This window comes from Octopus sinensis, linkage group LG19 (assembly GCF_006345805.1).
Source record: "Octopus sinensis linkage group LG19, ASM634580v1, whole genome shotgun sequence".
Taxonomy (NCBI): Eukaryota; Metazoa; Mollusca; class Cephalopoda; order Octopoda; family Octopodidae; genus Octopus; species Octopus sinensis.
Genome location: NC_043015.1, coordinates 16,815,792 through 16,841,858, shown reverse-complemented (window position 1 = coordinate 16,841,858; position 26,067 = coordinate 16,815,792). Strand labels below are relative to the sequence as shown.

At 35.9% G+C, this 26,067-nt stretch overlaps 1 protein-coding gene across 1 annotated transcript in view; it reads left to right on the top strand.

Annotated features, from left to right (window-relative positions):
• Positions 1–26,067, top strand: part of LOC115222336 (ATPase family AAA domain-containing protein 2B) — a 142,061-nt gene that overhangs the window by 49,526 nt on the left and 66,468 nt on the right. Inside the window, exons 17-23 of the mRNA XM_029792524.2 lie at positions 2,903–3,088; positions 3,184–3,319; positions 5,182–5,375; positions 5,751–5,910; positions 11,549–11,671; positions 18,048–18,988; positions 23,935–24,031. Of these exons, the coding sequence (XP_029648384.1) occupies positions 2,903–3,088; positions 3,184–3,319; positions 5,182–5,375; positions 5,751–5,910; positions 11,549–11,671; positions 18,048–18,988; positions 23,935–24,031 (1,837 nt within the window). The remainder of the gene's footprint in view (positions 1–2,902; positions 3,089–3,183; positions 3,320–5,181; positions 5,376–5,750; positions 5,911–11,548; positions 11,672–18,047; positions 18,989–23,934; positions 24,032–26,067) is intronic.

Genomic DNA, 26,067 nt, shown 5'->3' with positions numbered 1-26,067 from the left:
ATTAATAGTACTACAACACTCTTTCCGATATCACTTTACATTCCTGTGTTTTTCTATTATAATTATCCTTCATATTTTCATATTTTCATATCCTTCATATCCTTCATAATTTCTGTATTCTGATATTAAAAACAGTTCCCAACTTACCTAAAACTTTTCAAAAGTGTGAAAAATGTTGGCCACTTTTGATTGAAAGCTATCTTTTTTCTAGCTGTATTCCATCAGGAATTTCAAAATGCTCCTACTCCAGATACCATCCTTTCCTCATTTTATAATCAACTTTAAAATCTTCTGTCACATTATTTATTACTTCCACTGTACATCCACCAACCTCAGCTGTTGCATTGCATATAAGCCTTGTAACACTGTTAGATGGCTGCATCAGAGACTCTTCAAATCTGTGAAACAATAGATGAGTCTTAGACAGTCAGTCTTAGACCACCTTTCAGCCTGTATTGTTATCTTCACCTACTTCAACCATTATTATCATCATCTCTCTTTTTTGTTTTTGGGAGCTTTGATGTATTTTTATAATTTTATGTGTATGTAGGCATATGCCATTATGTGTTAGGCTCTTCAGCCGTATACATTTACATGTTTTCCATGTTTTCCTATCCTCTTTGTATTTATACATTTCGTGGTGTGTGTACATGTATATGTATGCTCTCTCTCTTTCACTCACACACACATGGGTATCGGCTGAAAAGTTCATAGGCTGGCCAAGGTACTGTTATGGAATGTGACCAAGTGAAGTTTATTTTTCAACATAGTTCCCCCTTGCAGTCCACAAACTCCTTCCATTGGTGTTGCAGTGCTTGGATCCCATTGGTGAAAAAGCTTTCATCCTGTTGGTCAAAAAATGTCATCAACAGCAGATATGACGTCATCATCACTGCAATACTCGTCTTCAGCCAAGTGTTTTTTCATATTGGGAAACTGATGATAGTCATGTGGGGTCAGACCAGAATAGAGAGAGTGATCAACTAGTTCAAAGCCATGCACATTAGCCATTGAGGCCAAGGTCTTGTGTGCTGGAACATTGCCATGATGAAACAAGACCCCTTTTATCAATTTTTCTGGGTGTTTGCATACTAGTCTCCATTGTTGGTGTGGCTTTTTTGAACATAGTGAATAAACACAATGCCTTTTGCATCCCAAAAGACTGAGGACATCACCTGCAGACGATACGACCTTGACCTTCTTTGGAGGAGATGAGGAGAGGTGTTTCCACTGCATGGATTGTCTCTTTGTCTCTAGCTCAAAGTAATGAAGCCAACACTTATCCTGAGTTAGGAAACCAGCTGGATCTGACTCAATGTCAGATTTTCCTGTGATAAAATCAGCTTGGTGCGCTTTTTATCAGGTGTCAGACGTGGCACCTTCTGAGAAGAAACTTTCATCATGCTAAGTTCATTGTGCAGAATATTCTCAACTAGGATATACTAGCAGCATTTGCTTTTTGATTTATGGTCAATCGATTGTCATCCATCAGCATGTGGTAATTGCAGATTGTCCAGACCTTGTGTCATCTTCAAGACTCTCCCTTCTCTTAAATTCAGCTTCCCACTTTTGCACTGTTGATAAAGCTGGAATATCATCCCCTAATGTAGCAAGCATGTCAGCATGAATGTTCTTGGGGGCTAAACCTTTTTCTGCAGGTACTTGATAAGACCACTTTTGCAAAGATTTGATAAAACTACAATTCCAAATTTCACCCATTTTGAAGAGAAGTTGCTACTAGCTACTTTTGAAGTCTTCTTTGAACAGTCAGGTGTCAGTTTACCTGAAAAGAAACTATTAATAAGAAGAGTTGAAATTAATGCATGCTCTCCTTTATAGTCAGCCAATAAGGTTTTTCAGCTCACCTATTTTATGTTTTATTTAAAAACTCATTATTGCCTTTTTGTTTTGTTACTGTATCTTATGATCTCTTCCTCCACTTGCCATTATTCTCCATCCTTCCAACACCACTGCATTCCTCATTTCTATGCCTCCAGTCGTCCAACATACTTTTCAATTCTTCTTTGAAGGTCCTCATAGAATTTCCTTCTTATAGAACTTATTCTATTTTTTAAACTTAAGCATGTACTGCCTCATACAATATAACCACTGCACTCTCTCTTAAGCTATGGCATACAGACAAATGTATATTTGCATACATATTAATGCAAAACTGTGCTGTCCTTTGTGCAAGCTATTTTTTGCTTATTCAGTAACTTAGAATTTGTTGCCATTCTAAAATTTGCATCCACCAGGGCCAGCACCCCTGAACATAAGTCATAGACAACACACTGCATAAATTATTATCTGATAGGCACCTGTCATTTTGGTGTATTGCTTGTGATCAATTTATTATGGAAACTCACTTTTTCAAGAGAAAATTTTGTATCAGAGTTTTCTAGGAGAAACTTTGTCATCAAGAATTTTGATTCACTTCTTCTAAATATACACTTTCTCACATGCACACAACCTTTTTTGTGTTACAACTTGTTAACCTTTGCTCTGGAGCTGTTGTACTCCATGTATTCTAAATCTTAGCAATTGAAAATATTTTTAAGTACGAACATTTTATTTTCCAGCTACTGCTATAACAAATTTATGAAAATCTAAAGCTATCTTATAAATTTATATTATTATATTAAGCAGTGAATTATAATTAGTTCCATTACCTCACATTTGTCTACTTAATATACACAATCTCACTCTGATCATATATATTTTATGTACAAATAAGTATATTTTTATAATAATATAACCCTTGAAAATAGTAATTTTTTCCTTTTTGAAATTCCTATTATATGGAAATAATTTATTGTGTGTACTTAATATTTAAATTATAAAGTATAATCTTTTGTTTTGGGGTTTTGCTTTTAATATGTTATTTATTGATTTTGTTTAACAGATATTCTGTGAAGCCAAGAGAACAAGCCCTAGTATATTGTATTTTCCACACATCAATTATTTGTGGAGTGTTTCGAGTGAAACATTGAAAGCTACGTTTTTAACAATGGTCGATGATTTAGATCCTTGTTTACCAATTCTACTTTTAGCCACCAGTGAAGTTCCTTATGATTTTCTTGATGATGATGTGAGTTACTTTTCCTATTTTGAAATATGCATGAAATAAATATATTTATTGTGTATCAATAAAATATAAAACTAGGTTATTACTTTCTTTTTCAGTTGAAAGAACTGTTTGATGATCTAGCAGCTGAGGTTATGCATATGAGTAACCCAACAGAACAAGAACGGCGAGAATTCTTTTCAGATTTGTTGCTGAATCAAGCTGTCAAACCACCAGTCAATAAAAGGCAAAGAAGTATGTTCCACTTTATTGTAGATTCACTAATTTCTGATATATCATTGCTATTTATGTATTTATAATCATTTAATTTTAAGCATGTAGCTAATATCGATTATATAGGCATTATAAAATGTACAGACATGCTGTATCTTAAATCCATTTGTATTGCATTATATCTCTCTCTATATAAACGGCAGTCTGTCTGTCTGTGTGTCTGTCAGGTTGTACCCTCACCCTGACCACGGCTTTCAACTGATTCTGATGAAACTTGACACACACATAGCCCAATGTCATAATTCAAAACTAACGCAGGGAAATTTTGAAAAGTTCCCCCAGTTCTGAAAACATCGATAAATTCGACATGGGGTCGAGAATGTAAGCTTTTTATATGCAACACATTTTCTGTTGTAGTTTTCGCAACTTGCAATCTATTTTCACCAAACTCATGGTGAAGCTTAATGTTACCCTAGGAAACTTAATTCTGACGTTAGTTTTCCATGCAATACCTTACCATCAGAAAAAATCGATAAAATCATGCCATTTTGGGAAATTGCGTTCAAATTGAAGATGACATATTTTCGACAATATCTTTCACAAATTGGCGGGAATTTTTTTTAAAATTCACAGCGAGCATCATGTCTGCTCCAAGGAGCTATATGTCCCTTTTTATTCCAATAGGAGACTTTATTACTGGAAAAAATTGGTTAATTAAATCATATGTGGCACACATAGCAAACCGATTTGTGTATTAAACACAAACCACAGTCTGTCTAGGGGACACTACTCAACCTTTTTAACTCTCGGAACACGTGGGGTAAGTATCCCAAAATGTACAAAAACGGCAAAATAGCGGGCAGCAATGTGAGTGACAACAACGAAAAAGTCAAAAGTGACCAAACTGAACAGACGAATGGAAAAGGTTTTTTGGTGCACACGACAAAAGCGGTTTATAATAAACCAAGAGTTTGCAAGTAGCGTCTGTACCTTAGGGTACGTCAAAAATTTAAGGTAAAACGTTTGGGGTGGTAGTTATAAAGAAAGTTTAAACAAAAAAAGTATTCGAATAACTTGAGGCTGCAGCAGCTATTAGCAGAAGTTGGGGGTTAAGTCTCGAATGTAATTTCTTCCTGGTAGGAATTGGTTGGGTTGAATTATCGATAGCTGTTTGATAGTTATTTGGGAATGAAGAGAAGACATTGCAACCTACACATGCGCCTTCGTTCCCTAGAGGGAAAGGACTAGATTGGGATTAGTCGTTACCTACTAGGGGCTCTTACATACCCGGGCAACGCCGGGCTATGCTGCTTGTTGTGTATATAAAAATAAGATGATGAATTAGCCATCTTATAATTTTATTAAAGAATGCCACCATATTACTTTATTTAAATATACAAGACCACCTTATTTTAATACACAAGACTGCTTTATTTTAATATTTTAATCAGAGAAAATGCCTAGTGGTGTTTGTTCTGAATCTTATTTAACAATTCATTGCGCATAAGAAGAGTACTCATTTGTAAATCTCTTGTTGGAATAAAACAGCTTGATTGAAAATGTTTGACATTTTCTGTGTTATTAAATAATGCATCAGTCATCACTATTTTTTCATTCATCTTCTATAATTGTATGTGGATACCTAATCTTGCAAGTTTGCTTCTTTGTGTACAATATAAAGGACATAGTTCTTCATATTCACTATTAAGAATATGTCACATTTTTGAGGGGATGGAATTTAGAATTCAAACTATTTCTTTTATTACTTCCATAGAATGAGTTGTTTATTTCTTCTTTTTTTAAGTATCCACCAATATTTCTTCTTTTTTTTTAAATATCCACTCACATGATTTTATCTTCATTCAATTGTCCATTTATTTCAGCTCGAGTCTTTGAAGAATTACCACGTGCACCACCCCCTGTTCCTCGCAAACTAACAGAGACTGAATTGGCAAAACTTAAAAGCCATGAAGAAGCAACTCTAAGGGAGCTAAGACTCTTCTTAAGAGATATATGGAATAAGCTTGCTAAATGTCGCAAATTTGCTATCTTTATGCGACCAGTTGACATTGAGGATGTAAGTGGCTTTATAATTTCTGAAAAATTCTTGAGATCATATTGTTTGTATTTCTAATTTAATGTTTAAAAAAATGTTTCCTGCAGTCAAATATTTTCTTTTGAATGTCTGCTTTTAGATTTTGCTTATCTACTTCATTGTGGTGAAAATTTTTTTATTTTAGAACTTTGTAGATGTGGTGAGCATTAAATCAACCACAAGAATGGATATTAGAATGTAACGCATTGTTTAACAGAACCATATGAATAGAAAGTTTTCAAGTTATATCAACTTTGGAATTGTCTCTATTTATTAACTTTGAAATTGTTGTTTTGACTGCTGTCCTTTTTTTTTTATATCCAATACATGCTAATTCTTCTAGAAATAATGTTATAGGTTCCAGATTATTATGATATTGTGAAGGAACCAATGGATTTGAATTCAATGCTTAAAAAAATTGACAATGAAATGTATCCGACTGCTCAAGAGTTTTTGGATGATATTGACTTAATATGGCGCAATGCTTTGGAATATAATCCAGACAGTGATAGTACAGGTGGGTTCTGATTAACATAAGATTTTATTCTTAAATTAATTTTTTATGAAGGATTTTTGTTTTATAGAGTTTCAATATATTTGGTTTTATTAACTCATTTTGAAATGTTTAGAATCTATTTTATCACTATCATGATCTTGTTGCATCTGTTTTTCCATGTTTGCAGGGGTGGGTAGCTTTTCTGAAGTCGGATGCCCTTCTTGTCGCAAACCTTGCAAAAAAAAAAAAACAAAAGTAAACATTTACTACTTGTTTTAATGATTGTGGATTTAGATTGGGTTCTTATAACAATTGTAACGTTTTTGCTTGTGCCATTGCAACATAAAAGGTTTTACTTAGGTCTGTGATGGAAGTTTGTTAGAATATTACAATATAGAATAAATTACTAGCTAATACTCATTGAGGATAAATAACAGCATTGTAGTGAAGAACAAATGTGCTTATTATTGCTTTTTCAACTGAACTGGAGTGCATATAAACCAAGTTACACATAAAGTAAAATAACATGACGTACTGAAATCTATAAAAAAAGAAAAATGGTTGCATGGCCAAATATTTTCTCAGAATATTGGAAATGAATAATACCAGTTGAGACAACGACATGTATTGATTGTTGGTGAGCGATGCTGCTCCTTTCACATTGTTGAGAAAACAACTGGCATGTCCCATTTATATATATATGTATGTATGTATATATGTATGTATATATATGTATGTATGTATGTATATATGTATGTATATATATATATATATATGTATATATGTGTGTGTGTGTGTGTATATATAAATCCTTAAAAATGTTTTAGCCCGAAGGTCGCTGCCATGCTGGGGCACTACCGCTGAATGAGCTACACTAATATGTGAATCCGCCTCTGATATGTGGCACTTGGTCAACAAGGGAATTCGATGCCGCTGCCCGCATCTGTGTCTCCTGTCATGAGGTAGGTTCATCTGGGACCCCCGACAAGAAGAGATCCAGTTTAGTTTTAAAGAAACCCACATCCACATCATGCAAGTCTTTCAAGCATTTAGGGAGGATGTTAAAGAGCTGTGGTCCTCTGAAACCCAAGCTGTTGCAGTATCTGGTCCTGTATTTTGATGATGATGTTGGAATCTTTGGCACCATGCAGTGGCGCCCCGTTCTGCAGTTGGGGTAACTTTGAATGCCAAAGCTTGGGACAAGACCCTCCAGGATTTTCCAGAGGTATATCACTGCATATCTCTCCCGCCTTCGCTCTAGGGAGAAGAGGTTTAATTCTTTCAGTCTTTCCCAGTAGCTGATATGTTGCATTGAGACGATCTTCTTTGTGTAGCTTCTTTGAATTGCTTCGAGTCCTGCTGTTAGCTTTATATTGTGTGGTGACCATAGTTGGGAGCAGTAGTCCAAGCGGCTGAGAACGAAAGTTTTCCAGAGGACCATCAGTGTCTCCTTCTCTCTTGTTCTGAAAGTTTGGAAAATCCATCCAGCTAGCCGTCTGCATTTTATCACCAGATTAGTAATATGCACTAGGAAAGATGCATCATTGCTCATGTCACTGCCCAGGTCATGCACTGATTTTGACTCAGGGATTGCAATTCTTCCCAAGCCAGTGTATCCAGTCTGCATGTCATTTACCTTTGTGTGCCGGTAGCGCAGGGCCTGGAACCTACCTGCATTAAACTGCATGTTGTTGTCCTCAGCCCACCTGTATATTGTATCCAACTCCTGTTGCAGATGTGCAATATTTCCAGGGTTTTGTATTGTGTGGGAGACATTTCTGTCATCTGCATAGCTAGCAAGGGTGGCCATCTTAGCAACTGAGGGCATGTCTGAAAGGGCCACTATTAACAGCAGTGGCCCCAAGACAGTGCTCTGTGGAACACCGCTTGTTATTTGTGTTTCCTTGGAGGTGGCTCCATTGATCACAGCTGCCTGCCTTCTATCTTTTAGGAAGTTGTGCAGCCACTCTCCAAGTTTTCCGCCTATGCCGAGACCACGCAGTTTGTGACAAATCATACCGTGGTCGACTTTATCAAAGGCTTTTGCAAAGTCAAGATATATCACATCCACATTTGAGCTAGTAGCTGTTTTAACACCCAGTCATAGTGTTGCAGGAGCTATGTTAGGCAGCTTCTACCTGGTCGAAATCCATGCTGGGTGTCAGTCAGCAAGTCATTTTCTTCAAGGAACATGATTAGTTTCTTACGGACTATTCGTTCCATGACTTTACTGTGTGCGGTCAGAGAGATAGGCCTATAATTTTTAGCATCTGCTCTGCTTCCTCCCTTATGGATAGGGCATATTACCCCCTCTTTCAATTTGACCGGGAGCTTACCACTTGCAAGAAAGCTCTGAAAAAGAAGCTGTAGCAGTTTTGCAAGGGCTCGTGTCCAGCAGCTGAGTTTGTGTCAATCTCATCTATGGCCAGTGCGATATCATCATCTTCAATGTTGATGTACTCAATTTTTGCCTCTTTGGCCGCAGGTATAGTGGCAAAGAATTCTTCAGGGTTGTTTACTTGCCTGTGTCCTAGAGGTGTAGTGAACACACTTTGGAACTGTTCGTTCTGTATTTCACTTATCCTCATGGGATTTCCTGTGAGAGTGCCATCTTTTTGGGAGAGAGGTCCTATTCTCTGGTGCACTGTGGCTGTCTCTTTGGCAAACTTAAAGAAAGCTTTAGGGTTTGACTATATATTTTCTAATACCCAAGCTTCTTTATCTGCTCTCTCCTTTTCATGAGACTGATGCAGACTTTTCTCAATTTCCATTAGCATTCTCTCGAGCCGAGACTTCTCACCACTTTTGGTGTGCTTGCTCAGGCGGTTCGCAATCCTTGTCCGTTGTCTCATAAGAATCTTCCTTTCTCTAGGGATCCTGTTTTTGTTTTTGTGTGTGCTGGCCCTGCACACTGGGACATATTTGTCACATATGGCTTGTATTATGGACATGAAGCGTTTGAGTTTCATGTTAATGTCCGGTGTGGAGAGACATTTAGGTCGATCCTGTTTGAGGATCTCTTTCTCGATCAACTTCCAATTTGCTTTATGAAAGTTTAAGTTGGAGAGATTGTGGATGCTTCGTATAGGCTGTGTATCTGCGGGGGCTTTTGGTCTATACATAGACAGCTCTATTATGTTGTGATCCGAGATCATTGTCGGCATCACTTTAACATTATGGATAATATCCATATTGTTTGTGAAGCAGAGATCCAGTATATTATCTGCCCTTGTTGGTATGTATATATATATATGTATATATATTGTTGGTATGTATATATATATGTATATATATTGTTGGTATGTATATATATATATGTATACATATTAGAAGAAATGAGGTAATCAGAAGATCGGATGGTTCATATTTACAAATTAATTGTAAAGGTATTTACAATTGCTGAGTCACTATCAGAACTGGAGGAGAAGTTTCAGGTGTGGAAGCAAGGTTTAGAATCGAAGGGCCTTAGAATCAACCTAGCCAAAACCAAAGTCCTAATAAGTAGGAAGGTAGACAAATCACAAACGCCTTCAGGTAGATGGCCCTGCTCGATCTGTAGAAAAGGCGTAGGTAGAAACTCTATAAGGTGCACCAAGTGTAAGCTATGGACACATAAGAGGTGCAGCAATGTCAAAGGAAGGCTAACTAGGAAGATAGTTTTTGTATGTGGCAGATGCTCAGGAACAATAATCACTGAAAATGCTCTGAGACCAACTTCCGCCACATTCAAGGGAGAAAAACTAGAAATAGTTGATAGCTTCTGTTACCTAGGTGACCAAGTCAGTAGCGGGGGCGGATGTGCTGAAAGTGTAACTGCTAGAGTAAGAATAGCTTGGGCAAAGTTCAGAGAGTTCTTACCTCTGCTGGTGACAAAAGGCCTCTCGCCCAGAGTAAAAGGCAGACTGCATGATGTATGTACGAATAACCATGCTACAATGGCAGTGAAACATGGACCGTGACTGCTGAGGATATGCGTAAGCTCGCAAGAAATGAAGCCAGTATGCTGCGATGGATGTGTAATGTCAGTGTTCATACTCGACAGAGTGTAAGTACCTTGAGAGAAAAGTTGGACATAAGAAGCATCAGTTGTGTGCAAGAGAGACGTTTGCGCTGGTATGGGCATGTGGCGAGAATGGATGAAAATAGGTGTGTGAAAAAGTGCCACACCCTAGCGGTTGAGGGAACCTGTGGAAGAGGTAGACCCAGGAAAACCTGGGATGAGGTGGTGAAGCACGACCTTCGAACTTTAGGTCTCACCGAGGGGATGACTAGAGACCGAGACCTTTGGAAGTATGCTGTGCGTGAGAAGACCTGGCAGGACAAGTGAGACCATAACCCATGGCCTCTACCTGGGATGTAGGCAGTCCACTTATGCATACCTTTCCTTCTTGGAACACAAAACTCTACTTTTGAAGACCTGTTGAGGCAAGTGAAAATCCAAAATCGAAATCGATCAACATCAATGGAAATTGCACCTGTGATATCAGTGCCAGTGGTACGTAAGAGAACCATCCAAACGTGGCCGTTGCCAGCGCTGACCCGACTGGCCTCTTGTCGGTGGCACGTAAAAAGCACCATCCGATCATGGCCGTTGCCAGCTTCTCCTGGCCCCCGTGCTGGTGGCACGTAAAAAGCACCTAGCTGTGTGGTAAGACTCTTGCTTCCCAACCACATGGTTCCAAGTTCACTCCCATTGCATGGCACTCTGGGCATTGTCTTCTATTGCACCCCCGGGCTGATCAAAACCCTTTGAGTGGATTTGGTTGACAGAAGCTAAAAGAAGCCCACTGCGCCTGCACGCACGTATGTGTTTGTTTGTACCCCTACCACCTCTTGACAAGTAGTGTTAGTGTGTTTATGCCCCCGTAATTTAGCCATTCAATAGAATAAGTACAAGCCTTACCAAAATAGGTACTGGGGTCAATTCATTAAATTAAAAATTTAAGGCGTTGCCCCAGCAAGTAAAAGGTACAGGTGAGTGGATGAAAGAAAGCAACACTCAACAATTGGTTAACTGAACCCGACGAGCTAGGTTTCTTTAAGTTTCAGGGGCTCAAATCAAACTGCTTTTACCAGTTCATATATGCTTGAGGCTGTTCATTGCATCTTGTCATGGAGAAAAATTATCCCTGTAAACAAAAAGGTATAAACACACTAAGTCAGTTCCAAGTGTCCTCCACCTAGATTCATGGATGCATGCATTTCAAAATAGTTACTTTCTCATAACAGTAGTAGAAATATTATGCATTTCACCTTATCAGTATCCTCCAATAAATACCATTGATGAAGCTCCAAATATGTACAGTTTTCCCTGTTATGCAAATAATAACCAACCTTGCCTATCAAAATAGCTGACAAAACCCACTTTGGATGTGTGTTGCACTTTGCTGTCCCCACTTTTTTGATATATTGTTAGAGAAATTTATGTGCATGATGTTACTTTTAAAGAATTTTGTTTTTTTTTTAAAAAATGTTTCTCATTTAAAAAGAAAATGCAAAAAGCTGATATAAATTATCACTGTGCTGTAAATTGAATTAACCACATTTAATGTGTTAAATTTCATTTTTCTTACATTCTATGACTAAATTCTTATTCTGCAGTCACTATGATAAAAATATGTTTTATATTATACTGAAATTCCATATATGTTTTATCTAGGAAAGGCTATTCGTCACCGAGTTTGTGCCCTGAAAGATATGGCGTATGCTGTGGTGAATTCTGAACTTAATCCAGAATTTGCTAAAATGTGCCGTGATATTGTTAACTCCAGAAAGAGAAGAGGCAAGTATTTTCTAATTATTTATCTATGAGCAGAATGTAAGTGCTTGACTATAAAGTAGTGATGCAGTTTCAATTCTCATTTGAAGCCTAGTTGACACTTCTACTTCATTTAAATAAAACTGAATCTCATGATATCCATTTTCCATTCTTTTATAAATATGTATAGAACCTTTCTGCCAAAGTTATACAAATATTAAACCAAAGAATGTTTGATTTGAATAGCAGCTGATATGTTAATGTTCTTGTTTACCCCTTCATTACTGTATTTCTATTTCAATTAAATTAATGACAAATTTTGACTGGTTTCATAAAACAATTAAAACTTTTCTTTAGTAATGTATTAAAGTGGTGTTTGGAATGCAACAGAAGTTTCTTACATGAACAGAATTTTTGTCTCAAAACCACTCAGATTATTGGTAAAATCAGTGAAATGTAGAAAACTTTAGAGTGTATAAAGTGTACAAGTTAATGTATATCTAAAATAGCCCATGCTACTGACTACAATTTATCAAAATGTTTGAAGAAAATTAAGAAATGAATTTCTCTCTCTTACACACATAGGAATTCACTAATATTAGGTCATCCCATAAATAATGTGGTTTTTTATACTTTGTTTATTTTTGAAAATTAAGATAGACAAAGTTCTTTTTCAATCTAAAATATTCTCTCTTTCATTTTCTACAATGCTCTTCCATCTATCTGGTAGACTTGCAAGGCCCCTCTTCCAAAATTCACTTGTCCATGACGAAATATATTTCTCCAGTACTGTTCTGACCTTGTCTACAGAATTCATATTTTCTCTGTCCAAAGGATTTTAAAGATTGCGGAATAAATGATAATCAGATGAGGTAATGTCTGGAGAATATGGTGGGTGGGGCTTCATTTGCCATTCACATTGCTTCTGCCTTTAGAATGTCATCCTTGCTGTATGTGACTGAGTATTATCCTGATGGAAAAACACTTTTCGTCTTGAAACCAAAGATGGTCGTTTTTCTTCTAGCACTGACTTAAGCCGCTTGAGCTGCTCACAGTAGATCTCCTTTGTTACCATTTGGTTTGGGTTTAAAAGTTCAAAGCGGACTAAAGCTTTCATATGCCACCAAACAGATAACAAAACATTACATAGGTGAAGACCTTCTTTAGCCTGGGATGTCGGTGTTTCTCCTTTCCTTACCCACCGTCTTTGGTGCTTAACATTTTTATAGAGAATCCATTTCTCACCACCACTCACTATTTAGTCCAAAAAAGTTCATTCGTGAGATGTGACAGCAAAGAAGAGCACACATTCACTTTCTGAATGTGATTAAACTTGGAAAGTTTGTGAGGAACCATTGACCCAATTTCCTGACATTTCCGATGGATGATTGAATGACCAAATTCAAGCTTCTCTGCTAATTCCTCAACAGTTACAATGGGATTTTGTTCCACCAGGGTTTGCAGGACATCCTTGTTGAGCTCTACAGATCTTCCAGGATGAGGCTCGTCTTCTAGGCTGTAGTTTCTGGCTCAGAATTTCTGGAACCACCATTGACACTGTCTTACTCTTATTGTCCAATACCTATATACTGCATTAATATTCCTTGCACTTTCTGTTGCGTTGTTGCCTTTATTGAACTCATAAAGCATAATATGCTCCTTTGTCACTTCCATTATAGCTTAAAACTGTTAAAATCGAATGCACTCTTCAAAACTTGCACTAAGAATAAGGACATGGTAAAATTACTACTTGCTTTTACAGCAAGTTGATGCAGGTAGTTTATCCCCCCCCCCTCCAAATTTTAGTTCATGCAAGTGAAAAAAATGCATTATCTATGGGTTAACTCAATATGATTATGCAGAATTCATCATTAAACTGATAGGTAAATTCAAATTACAGATAGTTTCTAATTTGAAATAGTATATTTTAATATTAAGTGTATAAAATTAGATTATATGGCATCCTAATGCCCATTATTATATTCATATTATTGTTAGCTTAGATTCTACCTGCTACAGTCAAATCCACTCAATTTACCAGGTGAAGAGGGTGTGTGGGACCCAGCAAGATTAAAAATATTGTGTTGAGTTAAAAGTTTTGCAATATTTTGGTAACTTGCTTTATTTGTCAAGTTACAAAAGCAGCCTAGCATTCATTGTAAAGGCCATCATGTTGCACTGTCTGAAGATACTTTTCTGCCAGTTCTTTGATACCACACTGATACCAGTTCTTGTCTTTCAAGGTAAAGCACTCCTTCACTGAAGCTTCCAGCTCTTCTTGGTTGAAGAAGCATTGTGAGAGCAGGAAGTGTGGTCATGGATTGGAACAATAATCTGAGTGAGATATTTTTCTGCAATCCTAACATGCATAAGTAGTGGTTAAATAAGAACCAGCTTCCAGAACTTGTTACTAAATACAGATGTTTTGAACACAAGATAATGCTTTGTGTCTGGTAGAATTATGAGGAGATAATTCACTGTGTGTTTATTATCATCATTGTTTTAATGTCTGCTTTCCAAGCTCACATGGGTTTGGTTGGGGACAGGCAAGCCTGGGTGCTGCACCAGGCTCCAGTCTGATCTGGCATGGTTTCTACAGCTGGATGCCTTTCCTAACACCAACCACTCCATGAGTGTAGTGGGTGCTTTTTTTTCCCTCTGGCATGTGATGGAATCTGTTTTCCGTATATCTTTGGTATTTATTGCATCTATACATCTGCTACACCGAAAAACTATCTTCCCAGTTAACCTTCCTTTGATATTGCTGCACCTCTTATGTGTCCATAGCTTACATCTTATGGAGTTTATACCTATGCCTTTTCTACAAATTGAGCAGAGCCTTCTGCCTGAAATGATTTTCTAATTACTAAGACTTTCATTTTTGCTAGATTGACTTGAAGGCCCTTCGATTCTAGACCTTGCTTCCACACCTGAAACTTCTTCTCTAGTTCTGGTAGTGAGTCAGCTATTAGCAAAGTCATCAGCATAGAGGAACTCTCAAGGGCAGCTTGTCTTGAATTCCTCTGTTATTGCTTGGAGGGTTAAACCATCAATACCAACTTGTTGGAGTGGAGTATACCATTGTACTGCAAAAATACCCAGCATTGCTTAACACAAAGTGAGCTCTTCTGCAGCAAGACGATGCAGGACTTCATACCACTCTAATTACCTAGAATAAACTCCAGGAACTTGAAATGAAACTGATGCCACACTCAGCATATAGTCTGAACCTAGCTCCCTTGGATTATCATTTGTTACAATCCATGGCTCACTTCCTGTGTTCACAACACTTCTTCAACCAAGAGGAGATGGAAGCTTCAGTGAAGGAGTTCTTTGGTTCGAATGGCAAGAACTGGTATCTGTGGATCAAAGAACTTGCAGATGGTGCAACACGATGGCCTCTACTTTGGATGTTTAATTGCTTTTGTTGCAACTTGATGATTAAAGCAAACAAGGTAGCAAAATTTTGCAAAACTTTTGACTCAACACAATAGAGCCTATCAAAGAATAACAGTGTCTCAGAAGACACAACAGCCAACAATACGTGGAGAGAAAATAGACACTACCAGTTGCTTGCCTATTAAAATATAACATAACATGGCAATACTATATTACATTTCTTGCTGTGCCACTCAAGCTACTATTGCTATGGATTTTGTTTGATATTTATGGCAAAAAATGCTCAAATTTTCCCTTATTGGTCCTCCTTTTGTTTATATTTTGTGTAGTGGTTAATTTCCAGTTGTTATACCAGTGAGTTCATCCATGCATGTTTGTACATCAGGTGGCAATTCCCAGTGTTCTCAATTAGTTGTGTGTTCTATATTTTCCCAGTGCGAACAGTCTTCAAGTTCTCTTTAAATATTCAATACCACATGGTCCTGTAGTCTTCCCCATCTTTTCCTTTCTCTTGTTCATGCCTGTCTCACTACTTTTATAGCATATTGATGATCTGGTTGTTGCAAGATGTTGCCAAGCAGTTGCCGTCTTTGTCTTATGTCATTATTTCTTGGTGGGGTTTTGCAATGAAGTTCTTCATAAGACTTCTTGGTTTCTGATATAATCATAGTATGAAATTTTCCAGACTTTTCTCAAGCATCTTTGGTGAAAAGCATCTAACATTTTGGTGATTTTCAGTTTTCTTTTACCTTTCACTCATAGCGTCATTGGTAGTATAATGATATTGTACAGTGTGTTCATGGAACAGATTTTGGATTTTCAATTTTGCATTTGGTATTAGTTGTAGCATTTTCATGGTAACACAGGACATTGCCAAGGTTCACAAATTGGCTTGTGTCTTTGACAACCTGTTCTTCAACCATCAGGGTGGGTGTTTCATTGATCCTTGACTGACCTCCATTGACTTCATTATTTCTTCATTCATTCTCAGTCTGATTTTCCTTGGCACTGAATTATTTCCTGTAAACTCTCACTTGATGATCTTGCATTATTGATGGAATCCAAAATTTGCATTGACCCGCCAGTGCTTATCTTTGCTCTTGATACCATATTTATTGTTATCAATGGCCTTTTTATTGATGAAATTTATGGTTAGAAATAAAAATAGCAACAATATGCAACCTAATATGTGAACACTTGTGGTGATGTTAATGTATATTGTGTTATCATTTTCCATCTTCACATAGCATCTTAAGATAAATGTTTCTAAAGATTGAGCTGTAGTTTTCTGAAACCTGTGGAGTTTTGTGATGTTCAGAAAATACACCCGATGAATGTTAATTGTAGAACACTTAACTCTGTATAAAGGAAAGTAAATTGTCCTGTAGTCCTCCCCATCTTTTCCTTTCTCTTGTTCATGCCTGTCTCTCTACTTTTATAGCATATTGATGATCTGGTTATTGCAAGATGTTACCAAACAGTTACATTCTTCATCTTATGTCATTATTCCTTGGAAGGGTTTTGCAATGAACCATCATGAATCATTTGAAAGAGGAAATATATTAGTTTTCAGTTCATTCTGTTTCTGGAATCAATTCAGCATCGCTATTATCAACTATGAAAATTGAAGTATTCATCTCAAAGTCCAGCACATGCTATGCTTTTTTTTTTTTTTTTTCTTTTTGTTGCAGCCATTTCTTCTTGGAAAATCATTCATATTCAAAGTCATTATTACTCAAGGCTTATAAATAAGAGAGAAAAAGAAAGACCAAACTGATTTCAAGAACATCAAATTCATATCATAGCAATGTGTTTGTGAAATTTTATCACTATGGTAGTAATATGATTTATGTCAATAATTTGATTTAAATACAAATTGTTAGGTCTAGTGGTGCTGGGTGGTTTTGGTAATGAATGGGTTCAAAAAGTAAACTGACTTTTCAAGTTTTTGCATTGTTTTCTTTGTCAGCATCAATGGTCCCTTCTCTAGTTGCAAATTTCTTCTGACAGCTTGACTTTTTTCTTTTTCTTATCAGAGACTAAAATGGGGATCATTGTTATCTCTCAACACATTGTTTTTTGTAGTATTTTATATTCTTTCATTGGGTTTCATTACTAATGTTTTTTTTCCTGTCAGTTGGTCTGGTTATTTAGTTTAGATATTGGCATCCTAAAACTAAGATACTCTAAATATCAGAAACAAATAAACAATGTTATATTTTTAAAGCTAACTAGTTGAGTGCCTAAAGCTTGTCAACAACCTTTCTGAAGAATGATAGGAATATTAGATGTCTATTATAAAGGATGAGCATTTTCAGTATTTGGTTTTAGTTTTGATATTAACTTAGAAAAATTATACAAGAACAAATTTAGAATAACATATATATAAATGTGAATTTAATCTGTGATCTACAACACATATATGATGGGTACAGTAAGGTTCCTGGCTTTGGGTAAAAAAAACCAGGAGGATCAGTTAATTATGATTTTATTCAACATATTCCCCTGTCAGATTCACACACAGTCCTTAAGCTTTTCTAAGCCCTATAAAAGAACTCAGAAGGTTTGCCCTCCAGCCTAGCCTTTTGCAATACCCTTAAAGCTAGGAACTTTGCAGCACCCACTTGTAAATGATTTCAGGGACTTATATTGAACTGTCAATTAAATTGCAATGAATCATTAACCCATAAAATTTGTAATTTCAGTTGCAAGTGATGTCAAAGATGATTTTGTTAGACCCTTCTTTCTATTCTGTTATAGAAATATTGGTAAAAGAAATAATCAAATTGTGGATATTACTATATAATTCCCATTGAAATGGTTTTGATAATTATCAAACTCATTTTATGAACAAGATTATAATTTAGTGCATGAAATGAACTTGACAGTGGAATGTGACCATTAGACAAAATAAGATATATTTAAAATTGAAATTTGTCTACACACATACATACACACACATTATGAATACATTGTGTATTTTTTTTTCTTATTCATTTAGGTGAAGTTAATAAGGCTACTAATATTTTCTCACTTCAACCTGAACGACCAGATACTCCTCCTGTAACTCAGCCAGTTGCTACTTCCTCTAACACAAATAGCCAGGTAAATGCTCTCCCTTCAGATTACCCTACGAGATTTAGTCGGAGGGTAAGAGGAATGGATGCAGAATCTCAGGCACCCCTTGAAGTTGTGGAGAAAATATTTTGTCAATCAAAATCCCCATCAAAATCGAAGTCATACCGATCAAATTCCTCCTCTAAATCTCAGGTTACCTCAACCGAGGCAGAAAGTGTAGAATGTTTCTCTGAGGATCAGCTTCAAAATTCTGACCAATCTTCACCTGTAAATAAATCAAAACCAGGGCGCAAGTTACGCTTAAGAAGAAGGCGTTCATCTGCTAGCAGCCGACATGTCAAAAATGGACACTCTGGAGATGATGAAGTTTCTGGTTCAGAAGAAGAACAGTGTACAAAAAGTAGGAGTCATTCAAGTGAATTGAATAATGAAACCCCATCCACTTCAAAAAACCATACAAATTCAGAAATGACTACCTCTGGATCTGCAACCGTTTCATCATCTTCCACCATGCAAAATTACCCATACCGAACACAGGGACACGATCAAGCTTCTCCTGGGAGGGCCGAACAGCAACAATCCAGTGCTATCACTGCCAATACTACTACAACTAATAATAGCGCTGCCAATGGTTCCAACACTTCTTTATTGTCATCATCGTCATCATCATCATCATCGTCATCAGCTAGTACTTCTAATGTGACATCCTCAGTTTTGCTGTCATCTACTGTAACCTCCACTAGTGTGCCTACCTCACACACCACTGCCAATACAACGAGGAATGGTCTTGATAGTGGAATTGGGAGTGCAATAGAGAGCAATGGAGAATCCTTGGATAGTCTGGATCAAGCCAAAACTGATAATGTAAGTTGTGGAATTTCTTAAATTTTTAAGTATATTTATTGGCATATTAAGATTGTGTTTTCTCTTATAAGCCAGTAAATAGTTGTTTTATTAATTGTAATTAAACAGGTCCTTGTTCTGAATAGGTTGGGTATTTGAAAATATTCTCTTACTTAAAGATTATTATGTGTGTTATTAATAGTTATATTATACATTTATTTGTTTGTGTATATAATATGCATGTGTGAATGTGTGTATATGTGTGTCATGTTTTACACAAATATTTACATCCATAAAACATGCTTATTTCTTCTCAAATGAAAATCCATTTTTAAATATTCTTCTCTAATGTGAATTTATTTATATATTTTGTGTGTATGTGCATATGCACAAAAATGAAGTTTTCCTAAATCAAAATTACTGGTGATATGGATACAAGCTGAGGTAGATAAAAGATGACTAGTTTTAGTTATTTTATTTGCATTATACAGTTGCCCTTTAATGTCTTTAATTTACACCACCTCCCCTCATGTATTTGTTTTTATCAAAACCATGTTTATTAAATTTAATCATCATTAGAAATAATTGTAATAAATCCTGTATAGTAAAATAAAAGCAACAAAACAATTTGTAGTTACTGTAAATTATTTTTTTTTCTTTTTGTAGAGAAAAATTTATCAGGAACCAATTGAACAGTTGTAGCTTTTTCTCCTCTCTGCATACATTTTGTGATAGCAAGCAATTTGATTATTTTTAACCTTCTGAAAGTTCACAGTAGTATATGAACACTCATTCAGATCCATATGCATTAATTCTTGTTTTATTGACTCTTTGTCCTGAAAAATTCATCAAGTACTTTAACTGAGGCATTCCTTTCCTTCATTTGCTTCCTATACCTATTGGTTCAATGAGATCATTTTCATGTAAGTCTTTTGAATATTACTAAATTATGAAGATTTCAAGGCCAAAGTCTTCTCTGATGGTAGCAATATGATCAATAATTTCATTTACTGGATTTTTGTAATCATTTGTTCATTCATACAAGAGATGCTATTAGACTGCTCACCTATAACCGGCTCTTATCTTCCTACGACTCTTAATTATTTTCAAATGCTTGTAAATTTTTCCCAAAGTTCTAGGAGAGTAATAAGTGTCTTCTATTAGTTGTAATTTTAATTATATGAGAAAGTTCTTAGGGTATAATAGGTATTGAATACAGTTGTTCTTTCGGGCATAGGCTATAACAGCAATGTTGTATATGGTGGTAAAAATACAACCTACACATGAGTACAAAATGTTTATGCCTTAAACATTATAGTACAAAATATGAGTTAGGATGGCTAGGAATATTATCAATAATCTAAAGAATTTAGAATTTTAAACTATTTTTCTTGCAAAACTTCCAGACAGAAATGTAGCGTGCCTTTTTTATGTGATTGCCAAATGACATGGAAGAAATTTGCTTCTTGTTTCCTTTTAAAGCACTTGAGTTTATCATTTGGAAATAAGCATTGCTATTTTAATTTTATGTTCCTCTCTGCAAGTTACCATACATTTTACTGGAAAATATTTTTCATTGTATTTTTGAGAAAGTATCAGTTTCATCTGTGTTGAAGATTCAACAGTCATCATAATTATTTTCTTTAATTTAGCAGAATATTTAGCTGCAGTATCTTCATCTGTATTTAATGATTTTCCAGTTGTTTCTCCACTTCAAATTTTGAAATCTTTTAACCAGCCTTTGTTAGCATAAAATATCACAATCATGCTTTAATATTTGTTTTCTTTCAATCAAGAAAAAAGGCTGAGCTTTGAGTCAACTAGCATTAGCTTCTAGTTGTAATCTTCCAACCAAAGAATTGATATATCCTTTGTCTCCACTATTATAGATCTTTGATTATTAATCCTGGCAGTTTTTAATTTTCTCCCAAGTAGTTTTTTAATAATTGGTTCATTAGCTCCTTTCTGGATCTTAGTTTTGCTTTTGTCAAGGTAAAACCTTTGAATAATATTAATATCTAAAGTAATAACATTTTCTTCTGTTTCTGTTACTTTCTACAATAATATAACTTTTCTTGTATTTATAGTTAAATATGTTTAATTTCAAAAGGCTTAAATTTGTAAAACAAATTTGTTAACACTGAATAGTAGGCTTCATCCATTGCCTGGTTTAATATCTTTCTCTCCATTGAATACCCTTAGCAGTGTCTACTCTGTTGCAAGTGTTATGTACTTTCGTTTAGTTGAATTTAGACCTTGACCCATAACAGAATCAATAAGAGTATTATTTCTAACAAATGGCTTCTCTTCATGATTTCAAAATCGTGGAAATACACTTATTTTCTTTGCTTTTCTACTCATCATAATCTATATAATAATTTGCTTGTTCATTCACCTGTTATACTTTAGTTAGTTACAGAGGTGGAATGAGTAAAAAGTGGAATAAAAGTGAGAGAGAAGTAGAGAAAGATGTATAATAAGGCCAAGTGTGGTTAGTTGAATGGGGGGGCAAATAGCAAGAGAAAAGAGGGGGAGGAGAAGTGTTCATGATGTGCTATAGGGTGGGGAGGGAAAGGTGGAGAGAAAGAGATATGTTTCAAATACAATATTTAGCAGAGGATGATGTTCTGGGTGGTGAGGTTAAAGAAAGGCAGGTGGAGAGAGATGGACAGGGGAGGCAGTTACATTGAGGGGAAGTGGGGGTGGCAGATAGTAGTTGTATTGTAGAGATACATCGGCAGCAAGAAAAAGTAGATATAAACAACAACTGGACTGAAATTAAATGAAATGAAATGAGTTTTGTTACTAAAAATTGTAGCGATGATGATGGTGGTGGTGTGTTGATAGTGAAAAGTATTTTTTTCATTGAACGAGGAGGTGGAGTGAGAGAGAGAGCAGATAGCCAGCCAATGAATTACGCTGTCACTCATGTGGTTAGTGGAAGTGAGAGGTGGCGAGAAAGAGAGAAATGTTACAGAAATGAAGAGGATAATTTCAGGGTTAAAAAGTTCGTTGAAGAGGTAGAAAGAGAGAAATATAAAGTGCTTAGCAGAGGGAAATTTTAAAATCATATAATACATTATTGTAACTGGAAGTGAAATAACTTAGCAAAATAAAAATCATTCTTCCTTTCTTAAATAGCTTCTCTTAATCTTTTTTGTTCTGTGGAATTTCCATGGGTCCCATTAGTAAATATAGTCCAATGGTGAGATATTTAAGAAAGAATATTCGAAGGTTTCCACACATCTGAAGTTTATAATGAGGAATAATATTGGTTATATCAGAAGTACACTTTCTCTTTGCCTTTTTCTGATCATGCTTCTACAGAAGCCTTGCATCCAATATAGATATTTGCTCTTGCTGATCTCCAATTTACATTTTCCCTTTAAATCCATTTCAAATCCATCTTCTTAATACTGCCAGTCTTCTAGACCTAAACTCCAAGTTGGAAATAGTAACAAGAGCAAAAATATATTCTTAGATGTTGATTGAAGTCATCCTAACATTCCCACCTTTGTACTTACTCAATGCAATGAAAGCCTGTCAGCTCTACACATTAGCGTCAGGTACACAAAACATCAAATGGCATTTTATGTGCTACTTCTCATAAAAGCCAGACCCTTCGTATTTTCTCAGGACTATTGACCAATGTCTCTCTTTGTATCTCATACAATCCCTTATGTTTAGGTCCCATAATGAGCAAGAAAGATAAGTTGAGAAGTTAAGAGTAGTAGGCAGAGATTGTATATGAATAGGTCCAATGCCATCTCTTGTTAAACAGCTAGTGTGAATGACAGTGAAATAAATGAGTGGGTGTCAAAGAAACAGCAAATATATCGCATTTTTCAATGCTCAATTTGCCAAACTTGCATAGGTGGTCTTTCACCAATCGTGAGATGCAACATTTTGAGATCTGTCTCTACAGCTTCATCCCAAGTTTTTCTTGGGCTCTCTTTTTACATAAGTTTAATTCACATATAGTATGTGGCACTTTATACAGCTATCATCCTCCATTACATCACATTGTTGGTATCAATATAGTCATCTGTCTTGTAAATTTGTACCCAATTTTTCTCTGAGCTCAGTTGCTCCATTGCTTGTGTACACTAATATTACACATTCAATGAAACATGTTATGCCATTTCATTTCTTCCTGTTTGTTTTTTTTAATACAAATCATCTGCTTTCAAGGCTCACATCCTGATATGCATCATCACAATTTTGTACTTCATACAATCTATCTTTTACTCTAAAAGAGAAGCTCTTGGAAGCTTTTTTTCCAGACCCATTGTTATTTCTGTTTTCAGAGCACTTTTCCCTCATTGCTATTTAGGTCACCTAGATAACAAAAGCTATCAACTAGTTACAGAGATCCTTTCAAGCATCTGATAGAATATCTTCATATGAGGCAGGTGCAGACAATAAGTACTAAGTCTATGCTGTTAACCTACTTGTGATCCCACCATACAGCTTGTATCCATAGTTTACACTGGGTACACAATATTTAAAGTACCCAGATGTTTATCTAAACTCCAAGTTGGAAATACTGGGTCAGTGCATTCCAACCTCTTTGTGTCCTTGATGGCCGTTAGGTCCTATTTTCTCTCCTACTTACTAATATTTTAGCCTTTGCTAAGTTTAATTCAAGGTTTTTGAACTGTTTTTATATCTGAATTTCTTGTCTAGTTCTACTACAGATTTACAGATAAGAACTAGATCATCAGTATATGAGTGTCTGTGGACAGCTGATCTTAAACTCCTCTGTTATACCTTGAGAGGACTTCATTGAATAGAAGGGAGCTGAGGATTGTGCCATAAATTTAGCACCAATGCTAAATTCATTCTGACAAATTGATGTTTCATTTTGTGTCAACTGGAAAATGATTTTTATTTCTATATTGAATAGTATTTATGCTTTGCTTTTATGTTTTCTTTAAAAAAAGCTATGCTATTATCATAATTGCCAGGCTCCAACTAACTCCCAAACTACAGAACAAGAAAAAGGTGCTGCACCAGAACTTGCTGACATCAGCCCACTGCCAGTTGAAAATCAAGAAACTGAAGGTATTTAATCTTTTATTATTATTATTCAGTTCAAATTCCGCTGAGTTTGACGATGCCTTTCATCCTTTCAGGGTTGATAAATAGTGAAACAGTGAGGTTGATGTAATCGACTAGTCCCCTCCCCCATAATTTCAGGTCTTGTGCCTTTAGTAGAAAGGATTATTATTATTGACACTGGGTTAGCAGAATTGTTAGATAATGCCTTGCAGTATTTGTTTTGGCTCTTTACATTCTGAATTCAAATCCCCTCCAAGCCTTTCATCCGTCTGGGGTTAACAAAATAAAGTACCAGTCAAATACTGTAGTTGATGTAAACCCTCTCCCCACAGATGTGTTTGTGCCTAAGTTAAAAACAATTTTTATTTATATATAAGCTACATGTGGAGATGCATGGCTTAGTGATTAGGGTGTTGGATTCATGATCATAAGATTGTGAAAGCTACATTAATATAAAAAAAAAAGAAAATGTTCTGGATGAATCTGAAAGTATAAGTACTTGCTTGATCTATTGAAACAACTGTTTCTAGGTATTGCCTGTCCCAAAAGTTTAGAATTGATTTGATTTGTTTGTTCAAATTGCAGTTGCTATCTGAAGTATGAACTAGAGTGAAAAAAACAGGAATACATTTCCTTTAGAGTGAACTCCATGTGAGTTGAATTTAGTTAGTGTTCCCTCTCTCCCTTTGTGGAAACCTTCAGGTGTGTATTTATGCTTGCACCTGTCTGAAAACTGTTGTTTTATGTGTCCCATAATTTTAGTGGTTCAACAAATAAAGATTGATAAAATAAGTACCAGTCAGAAAGCTATACCGAGAACCACCTTGAATCTGGTGCCTCAGTTGCAGTCCAATGACTGAAACAAGTTAAAGTAGAATTTGTCACCCAGTCATTTCAAATAAATGACAAAATACATTTAGTTCTAATTTTTAAAATTTTCATTGAATTAAGCTGATTCTGTCTTCAATCTGAAATAGTGTTTAATTCTTAATGAATATAGATAAACATTTCCTCATTTGCATTAATGCACATTGTCATGAAAGGCCTTGAATTCATGACTATGTTGCTGAAAAAAAAATAAAAGCTTCTAGTTCCTACATATTGTTACGCCGCCACGCAAGCCCTAGGCCTTCCTTTGCCACCACATGGCCCTCACGCCGGGAACAGCCTGCTTGCGATGGTGCTCATTAAACCGGAAATCCACCACGGGAAGGTGGCGAACGCAGCCAGGAACCAACACAACAACAAAAGAAGAGAGACATGGGCGGAAGTTACGTAATTCAAACAATTTTTTTCATAACAAAACCAAAGCCTTCACAACAAAGGTTAACAACATAATGCAGAGTTCGGAGAACAAATCATTTAACATTTGACACAATACAGTTCGATTTTTCAAGACAAATCATTTTTTACATTTAACACAAAGTTCACAATCAACAGTTTCTTAGAGCTTCACTTTCCTCTTTTTTTCTTTAACACGACATTTCTCAAAAAGGTCCCTTCTTTTAAAAAACATTTCCAAGTTCTTTTTTCTCTTTTCTTTTCTTTTAAAAACACCCAACAACATGCTCTTTCTTCTTTTCAACGGTTACGTCAGAGCCTCTCTCTTTTTTTCATTTCAACGGCACATCGTCTCTTTTCTTTTTTTTTTTTTTTTACATTTAAGCAAACACAACGTTTTTCTTTTTTCATTTAAACATCAGAAAACAATATTACCAGAACATTTGTTTCTTAACTTCACAAACTCCCACTATAACAACTTGCCTGCCACTCGTCATCTCTGTTTCTACCGTCTCTCGTCCCTGCCATCTCCAACTGCGCCTGTCTGTCATCATCTCCAACTCACTCCCTGGTCCCGGTCTCCGCTCAAACTGACCCTCTCTCACCGACTGACTCTTCAACCTAATGCTCTCCGTATTTATAACGGGTAGCAGCTAGAAGAAGAGAAATATCGATGACAGCAATGTGTAGATCCCTCTCCCAACATTTTTATTTTTTAAAAAACTTTCCGTGAATATGCGGGGGCCATAGGTCATTGC